Source organism: Mustela erminea, chromosome 11 (genome assembly GCF_009829155.1).
Source record: "Mustela erminea isolate mMusErm1 chromosome 11, mMusErm1.Pri, whole genome shotgun sequence".
Taxonomy (NCBI): domain Eukaryota; kingdom Metazoa; phylum Chordata; class Mammalia; order Carnivora; family Mustelidae; genus Mustela; species Mustela erminea.
Window position 1 is genome coordinate 101,658,149 of NC_045624.1, and position 9,413 is coordinate 101,667,561.

A 9,413-nucleotide genomic window follows, 5' to 3' on the forward strand; every position below is an offset into this window, starting at 1 on the left:
TAGTTTTTTCAACCTTGTATTATGCAAAATAATGCCTCTTCTTCCCTTCAAAGATGTCCACCAACTAATGTCTGAAACCTGTATGTCACCTTACATGGCCAAAAGACTTTCCAAATGTGATTAAGTTGAGGATCTTGAGATGGAGAGATTATCCTGGCTAATTTGGGTAGGCACCATCTATTCTATTCACAAGAGCCTTTATAAGGGACACAAGGAGGCAGAAGTGAGCAAAATTTGAACATACTATTCTTTGAAGATGAAAGAAGGGACCAGCAATCATGGAATGGGTGCAGCCTTTAGAAACTGAAAAGGCAAGGAAACAGAGTATGCAGTAGAGCCTCCAGTAGGAATGCAGCCCAGCAGTCCTGCTGACACCCTAATTTTAGTGAGTCCAACGTAAGACATCTGATCTCCAGAACCTCAAGATAGTAAGTTTGTGTTGTTTTAAGCCATTGAGTTTGAGCTAATATGTTACAGCAGTAACAGAAAACTAATACAGACCTCATAGCAAGTTTTTTTTCCTTAGCACAATATCCTCACTCTTTTCCCAATGGCTCAATTTATGGGGATCTGCCCCATATCCTCCACTTTCTTCATTTTCCAATCCATGAACCCCCTTCTAATTTTATACCTTCCAGATTGACCCTAAATTAGCCATCTTAACAATAACCTCTAAGAATTCTCATGCTCCTGACATACTACCATGGTCCCAGCACCAATCCCAACTCGAGTAGCTACCTTCTCATTCCTCTGCTCCCTTGTCATTCAAAGGCAAGTCAGGACGCTTGGCTGTATCCACAGGACTATTAGAAATGTTCATTTAAATCTCAGCCAGCAATGTTCTGCAACGAAGAGGTATACACCATCTAAGTGGCCCTTCCCACAATACCTCTCTCAGACCTTTGCCATTACTTAAAGTTCAGATCCTTTCCAACTCGGCTTCTTGGATTACTTTAACAACAACAACAAGTATCTCACCCAGTTGCCCCACTAAACCTAAAATATTTCTACACCTTTCCCCTTGCTCACCTCCTCATTTCCCGACTCAAACCACATTCTCTTTCCTGAGGTAAACCTCTACATCCAGGCTCCTGCTCTCATTCCACACCCCTCTTCCCATATCTGCTAAACTTTTTGGAACCAAGGTCCCCTAAAAGCTCAAGGTCTAACAGGTTCACAGACCACAAATGGGCAATTAAAATACCTCTGCTAGGAGGTCCTGAAAGTGGTTTGCCCAGCTCTGGCACTTAACTCTTACCCGAGGGGACAATTAGCATGGTCTTCCTAGACATCACCTAATCATCTTCAACTATGGTGGGAGTTCAAATGGAAAAGTAAGAGGGAAGGGAAACAACCAGAGATCATGTGGTGCCTTCGGGGACCCGTAGCAAACAGTTTAGTCTGGCTGGGCTGACTACAGACTGTCGTCTCATCATCAGAAGCACTGTGCACCTGTTAAAAAATAAAGATGCCTGGGGCCTGCCTAGAGACAATGTTCACAATCTGCTTATCCAGCCTACACAGAGTTGTCTCAAGTGGGGGATTTTCCCATGGACTCCCTCAACACTAAGGCACTTCTCTTTCTATAGGTGAATCACCTGAGTCGATGAGAGCTTAAGTAATTTACTCAAAGACTACCAGCCCATATACAAAGAGTTGAGATTCTACAACACATGGTCGTGTCATCATCTGTTATGGTCTGAATGTTCACGTTCCCTCAAAATCCATATGTTGAAACCCTAATGCCTGATGTGCTGGTTTGGGGCCCCTAGGAGGTGTTTAAAGGCCCTCGTGAATGGGATTAGTGCTCCTCTAAAAGGGATCCCACAGAGACCCCTTGCCCTTTCCACCAAGTGAGGACACAGCTAGAAGGTGCTTCACTACGAGTCAGGAAGAGGGCCCTCACTAAGATTCAGCCATGCTGAAGCCTTGATCTTGGACTTCTCAGCCTCTGGAGCCATAAGAAATAAACTTCTGTTGTTTATACCAGTAGGTGGTATTTTGTTATAGCCTCCCAAATGGACTGAGACATCTAAGCAGATGCTGACAATTTTAACAAGATGACATGAAGAATGTAATGTGAAATATAATTAGAATAAATATATAGTCCTCAATTTCAGTTTTTAAAATTATAATAAATTATAATAAACATCTCCACAACTTTTGTGAGGATTTGTGGGTTACCCGGAGCCCATATTAAAAAGATTGAAGTGTCACTGAGAATTCAATGTGAATCTCTTGGCTTATCTTATCTGCATATGACAAGGTCCACACTAGGGCTGTGATAGAGCCAGTCAGTCACACCTATAGAACAGTGTGTCCTTATTGCTCAAATAAGTCACAGTGGGGAAGAGATAAGAGGCAAGCTAAAGGCTTCATGACAAAATATACTCACTACTGAACTCTCTCCTAAAGCAGTGCACCAACAACCCAGCCCACTTAAGTATGCAACATCTTTGATGACAAGATCACAGGAGAGTACAACAGATACCACAGGAACAGACAGCAATGACCTTGTAGATCTCACAGAGATGCAGTAGCTCATGAAGCCTATGGAAGGGACAAAAGAATCTGGTAGCTAAATCACTAACAATGACCAAAGGAGAAGGATATGAATAAAAAAGATCAGGAGAAGCTAGAGGTGGGAATTGGGGGGGAAGGGTTGATTACTAGAATATAGAATTCTGAGGGAAAAAAAGACAAAAAACTTTATGATCATGCCTCTAATTTCCAATGTCAAGTGAAGACTATCCTATTATTCATCATAGATTTTTGTCAGAAAAATTAATATCTCTCCCACCCCCAAAATGGATTCATAATTACAAAAATACTTAGATAAAATTAACTCATTTTTATAACTTGAGCTTTGCTTTTTCTCCCACTATTAACAAGAAAATTTTGGCCCTTGTTTTAAACGGATTAGTTTTGACTTTTTCTAGGACCAATCAGTGAGAATTACTTGAGTCGGACAGAGTGACAGAGTTTTCAAAAGGCAGCTGTGAGGATGGTGAGAGGATTCAAAACCACGTCCTTGGAGAAATGACAGAAGGGAATGAACCTTGAGAAGAACACAGTGGGGACTATAATAGCTGTGGTCAAACACTGAGGGGTTGACACTGTGATTCTATTTCTTCTACAAGGCCCAAGAATGTAGAACTAGAACCAGGTAAAAACAACACAGTCATTTCTCCTCAATATAACAGAAAACTTAAACTACTGAGATTGTCCAAAAAACTGACGCATTGTTTTGAGAGATTTTAAGTTTCCGTCACTGCAGGTGTTCAAACAGATTAGAGCTAAGTCCTAGTACAGGTGCTCACAGCTAAACAATGACCTTCCCCTCTCCTACTGTAGATCCACTCAGCTCCTTCACCCATGATCATTACCCACTAATCTGTTTACTCATTCAAATATTTACGGAGTCCTGTTCTGTGGCAGGTCCTGTTCTAGGAGCTGGGGATATTTCGGTTAACAAAATGGAACAAACTTTTGCCCTTATAATGTAAATCCCATCATATTTTAGAGGTAATCGATACAGAGAAGGGAAGGAATTGGTCTGAGCAGGGAGGCTGGGATTTATACAGGGTGTCACTAAGGGTGACATGGGAGAGGCCTCATCAAGAAGAGATGACAAACACGAGTTCTAGGAAAATGAGCTGTCATCCTATGGCTAGATAATCACGTGACCACGAGCCTAATCCATGCACTTCTGGAGTCCCGTCCCCCCAGCTGGCCTTTATAACTGTGCACAAAAGAAAGCAAGGGCCAGTTAGAGCCCCAAGTCTGGCTCTCCTCACATACCTGGGCCAGGCTTTCCCTACTTCAGAGCAAGTGCTAGCCACTGGGTTCATTTATCAGTGCCAGCTCTCATCCTCAGCACCCCGCCTCCCTTGTGCCTCTAGAGGAAACAAACTCCCCACAGTCTTCTTTTGCATTCAAATTGCACATTGCTCAGATTCCAAAAGCTCTACAAAGTGGGAGGGCTGAAAAGGTTAATGTCAGAGAACTGGGACCCAAGGGCTGCCACAACTGCTGGCATTCCAGGGCACAAGAGACATATGGCAAGGAACAAACGAACAAACAAAAAAACCTTAAACACGACTTGGTTCTAATCTCAAGCCTCCCAGGCATCAAAATACATAGGACGTTAGAAAAATACTCAGTAATCCTCTTATTTTCCTTAGTTTCAAAAGACAGTGTTCACTTTTCAACCCTCTTTCTAGGAGAAGACCTCTCCCTTTTTTTAGCCTAAGAAGGGGTTGTTCTTCTGTGGCAACGACTTTGAAACACACGGAGCAGTCTCCCTTAAAGGCTTCCAGTTTGGGGTGCCAGGGGAGAAACAGAAAAATACTGATGCCAGTCCCTCCAGTCGGTAACCCAGCAGAGTTCATTCCCCCAGTGAACAGATCCAACAGAACACCCGGCACTTGCACTTGGGCAGAGTTGTATTAAATAGTACACTGCATGTTTCTAGGCTCATTTCGGAGCCCTTGGAACAAACACGACAAAGTATATTATAAAAGTGTCAACAATCTGACCTCCAGAAAGTGACTGCAATAACAATATCTAGAAAATGAGGCACTCTGATAAAAAGCCCCTGAGAGGCCCATACCCCTAGAGCCTAATTACTCCCCAGGTTCAACTAAAGCACAATCAGACTTAAATTTTTTTTTCTCTGGTTTCTAAGGTGCCACGCAGCTCCTGGGGCTACCAGGAGACAGTCTAGCACTTTCAGTCTTTCTGGAGGCACTGTCCTCGGGGCCTCACAGGAGCCAGTGAGCAGAAGAGAAGCAGAGAACTTTGGAATTTTATTACCCAAAAAAGGCCTTGGGATTCCCTGATTCTGTGACCACATTCGTGACCTGGGTGCCTGGGACCTAAGCAGCTGGCAGAGTGACAGTGGGGGGAGGAGGGGGTTAGGGAGATGAAATGAGCGGCCTCATCTGCTTTTCCTGCAATTCATAGGAAACTCTGAGATACCAGAAAGGAAAGGTCACTTCACTAATGAGCTCCTAAGAAGCCTCCCTGGGGAAGAGGCGGTGCTCTCAACAGCCTGTTGTTCCTACTTTAAAGCCCTCTCTAGGCTTTAGGGTGAGCAAATAACCAAATTTCCTGAGACAGTCCTGTGGACTGATGTCTGCTGCGTGGGCCCAGTTACTAAGAGCTTCTGATTTCATTCTCCCAAGCGTCACAGTTTGGACGCTAGATTACATGGGTCCCCTAAGGAAGTGTGACTGAACTCTAGAGCATATTTTGCTGGTTCACCTGCTTCATGGAACACAGATCTCTCCAAGCCCACCCCTGGCTTCAGGACACCCTATGTGCAAATTCTTGCCACGTCTCTGTGGTGTCCAGCAGTGGGAGAACCAGTAGCGCAGCACAGGGAGGCGGAGGCCAGCTGCCTGGGTTTCTATCTCAAGTCCCTCACATTTCACAGCAGCTGAGACTGTGGACAAGTTCTTCATAACATCTTCCCTTTGAAATAAAATGGCAAAAGAAGTCATTGCTAAGTTAATATTTGTAATCAGTTAATACTTGTAAAGTGCTTACTTAGACCAGCACCTGAAACAGGGTAAGTACTCTATAAATAATGTGTGATAAGTAAAAAATAAATATGTAGCCTTTATGTCTAACAGGTATGTGAATTTCTATAAAGGGATGGGGGGAGGGGGAGCCCTTTTCAAAACAGTTTCCGGTTGCCCTCCCTACTTAAGGACTTCTTGCTGCCTGGTCCCAGGTGGTGCTGGCTAGGAACAGAGTGCTGCAGGGCTGGAATGGAATGACTACTGCTAGAAGGATGCCCTTTTTCCCCCAGCAGCATATAATCAATTACAGTTAAACCCATTCAAGCAGAACAAAGAAATAGAGGCAATGCTCCTGGGTTGCCGTTGGCTGTCAGAAGTCCCCAAATATCTCCATCGGTAGGTATTTTTATGTGCTTAACGTGCAGAGAGCTCTTTGCCTCCTCACATATCTGGCAAATGTGATTGCACACTTACGTATGTGATTCAGGACTTCGAGCATCAAAGGTGCTCTGACAACAGCCAATTTTAGATGAAATTCAGAGCAACCAATTTAAGATGAAAACATCTCAGTACCTATCTCATGCATAAAATTCCATGTGATGAACTATTTTTTAAAAAATCTTACTTCCTCAGAGAGACACCTCTCCCCCAGAGACAAATCAGGTGCTTAGGATAATCATCTCATGAAAGTGGGCTACACCACACCGTCGTACTGAAAGCAGAAATTACCCATCATCTAGATATTTGACTTTGAGAACATCAGCTTAGTCATTTCGTTTTCACTGTTGTCACAGTTCTGCCTTTCATATCATCTCAACCTTTCAGACATGACTTGAACACTCTATTAAGATGAGAAATTCCTTTGGAAAGGAAGCTTCTTTGGAAAGCACTGGGTCCCTGAAGCAGTCTCAGCTACATAACAGGACACAGCACCACACACACTAAAGCCCAGGGAAAGGCAGGACAATGGAACGCTAGATAATTTTATCAAAAGCTGATTTGAAAAGGTGGCTGGGAGGCGGGCACTGCATGCATTAAGTACAGATTCATTGGTGTTTAGGGAAACAGCCCTTTCAGATTCACTTCCCCCATGTTCTGTCTGGTGAGTCACAGAGATGTGATACCTAAGGTTTTAAAATTCTCAACAAATGCAAAGAATGCATGTGAGGAGGCACCATACAAAAATACTAAATAAGAAACCAAAGAACAATAACATGGGCCTGGGTGGCTCCGTCAGTTAACCACCAGCCTTCACTCAGCTCAGTTCATGATCCCAGGGTCCTGGGATTCAGTTCCCCCATAGGGCTCCCTGCTCAAAGGGAAGTCGGCTTCTCCCTCTCCCTTTGCCCCTACCCCTGCTAGGGCACTTGCTCTCTCTCTCTCTCTCTCTCTCAAATAAATAAATAATCTTAAGGAAAAAACAAAAAGTCTGCCTGGAGCAAGAAGCTTTTCAAAACATCAACCTTACTTTCGAGTGCTAAGAAGACGTTCCCATCCAATATTTCCTAATAATCATCTTTTAATCAACTAAGAAAACCAAGTAATTTCCAGCACAGATACCCAACTATTAAAGTTTTACAGGCCTCTAAAATAGAAAACACAGAAAGGAGTGTAAGTATTCATTACCCATTCACTCTGATTTCATTAATTTAATGCAAATTTCCTTCAAAGTAACGAAGACGAGCAGGGAATTGGACAAACCCTAATTCAGACTCCACACCCCAGGATCCTACTAGCTCACCTTTTAAAAAACCCACTTTAGAAAAAAGGGGGACCCCCCCATTGGGGGGCGCAACTTCCCAGCCCCAGGGCAGGGCGGGGTGGGTTGGAGCGACCGCGGCAATGTTGATTTCACCGGGCGCTGCCGCTGCCAGTGGCTTCAACAAGTTCCCTCTCTAGGCTTCCAGAAAATCACGCCCAACACCCAAACTCTCCGCGGAATTTTTCTCTCCAAACTGGAGACCGTGCGCTTCATTTTCACGCTTAGGAATGCCTTCTCCCGCTCAGCGCGGCCACTTCCCTGCTATTCCGTGACATTTTCCCACAACTACGAGTCCGCGCGTTCGCACCTCCGCGCTCCCCCCACTCCAACCTCGAACCGCACGCGGCCTGGACACTGCGCCTGCGCCGCTCCCGGGACCACCGCCCCCTCCCCCGCCGCGCGGAACCCCCTCCTTCCCGCCCTCCTCGAGGGAACTTGGGGTACAACGCGTAAAGGTCACTCCTGAGTCCTCCAGACCGCCGCGACGAGCGAGGGAAAAAAGCCAGCCCGGAGCGCGGGAGAAGGGGTGTGGGGAAGCGTAGGCGGTCTTGGGTGGGGAACAGGAGGGGAGGCCGGGGGGAGCCCGGGGGTGGGGGACGGATGGGACCTTGTCACCAGGATCCCCACACATTCAGCAGCTGGACTTATGCAGGTCCGCGAGCCTGTGGCTCTCCGCCGCTCGACCTCTCGGGTTCTCCCGGATGGTCTTTCGGGGGCGTCCCGGCACTGCACCCCGCTCGGCCCCCGGCATTGTTCGCGCTCCGCTAGCGCGTCTGAGAGGCGCCCGGGGAAGCGCGGCCCGGCCTCGGCCCCTACCTCCACGAGCAGCCCGAGCAGCAGCGCCGCCACCCTCCGGGGCAGGCGGCTCATGGCTCCGCGTCCTCTCCGGGTGTGCCCTGCTATCAAGTGGCGGGCGCGAGTCGGCAGCGGCACGTCCCCCGTGGGCCGGGCGAGAGGGCGGGGGGCGGGGCGGGGATTCGGACCCCGGGCCAGCCGGAGCCGGGGGCGCGCGGCGGCCGGCAGTTGCGAAGCCGAGACGCGCCGCGCCGCCCAGGCTGCTCTCCGCCCAACGCTCCGCCCCCCGGCTCGCGCGCGCTCCCGGCACGCCCGCTTGGGCACGCGCCCGCGGGCACCGCGGTCCCAGCCCGGGCTGGTAACGCGGCTGCTGGGCGCCCGGGTGCGCGACGCCTGGAGGCGCCCGCCCGCACCGGGATAGGGCTTGCGAGGCCAGGCGGGTGGGAGAGGAGCTGTCAGGTGTCTCCTCCCTCGATCGAGACCGTCCTGTCACGCTCGAACAGACCCAGGGAGGTTTTTAACAGAAGCCAAGTCTTCGCGTGCTGAAGCTTGTTTCGGAGGGAGGTGGCTGTAGAGGAACCTGTCGCTGCGTCTGGCATCCAGGGCTTCTCTGTTCTTCGCTCTCCCTCCTCTTCCTACCGAGAGTGCACTCTGCCCACTTGTGACAGAAAGGACAGCCCAAGGGAGAGGGAGCCCGACTGTGAATAGAAGGCTCCTTACACCTCACTTCTCATTAAGATGTCGGTGCTTTCTCGGTCTGCATCCTTCTCCCCTGCTCCTGCCTGGCTCCGCCGCAATCGGTCCCACGTTACCGTCTGCCCTCCCCCTGCTGAGTGTGGATGTCCTTCAACTCTGCTGAACCACCTTGCCACGTCCACTACCTGGCACCCACCATTTTTTGTTTTTCTTTTTCACAAAGTGGCTCAGATCCCAGCTCATCAGTAATGCAACAAGCATTATTGAACTTGTAAGATGTACCAGACCCTGAGCCGGAGGGCCAGTGTGTAGAGGTGGGCTCCTTGAAAACTTACGCCTGAAGTTTAAAGGGATAGTCACTTAGATGACTATGACACATACAGGGTGCTGAGTGGAGACACCAAGGGGTCAAGGGTAATAAAGGGCGTAAATAATGTGGTTGAAGTTGGCTGTTATTCCCAAGCCATGAAAATAGGAGATAATGTTATCCAATCAAAAGCATATGTGGGCAGAAACGTAATATTGACAGGTGCTTGCATCATCGGGGCTTGGTACAACCTGAATGTGTGAATACACAGTGACCTGTGGGACTGACTGCCTTCGTGGGCTGCAGACTGAGCCACCACAGCCCCAGA

At 47.9% G+C, this 9,413-nt stretch overlaps 1 protein-coding gene across 2 annotated transcripts in view; it reads right to left on the reverse strand.

Moving 5' to 3' along the window:
• The window catches only part of VOPP1 (VOPP1 WW domain binding protein), a 110,372-nt gene extending 102,011 nt beyond the window's left edge, over positions 1–8,361 (reverse strand). For both annotated transcript variants that reach the window (XM_032304481.1, XM_032304479.1), the window contains exon 1: positions 8,104–8,361. In XM_032304481.1, the coding sequence (XP_032160372.1) occupies positions 8,104–8,157 (54 nt within the window). In that variant the 5' untranslated portion in view covers positions 8,158–8,361. The remainder of the gene's footprint in view (positions 1–8,103) is intronic.
• Positions 8,362–9,413: the final 1,052 nt, after the last annotated feature.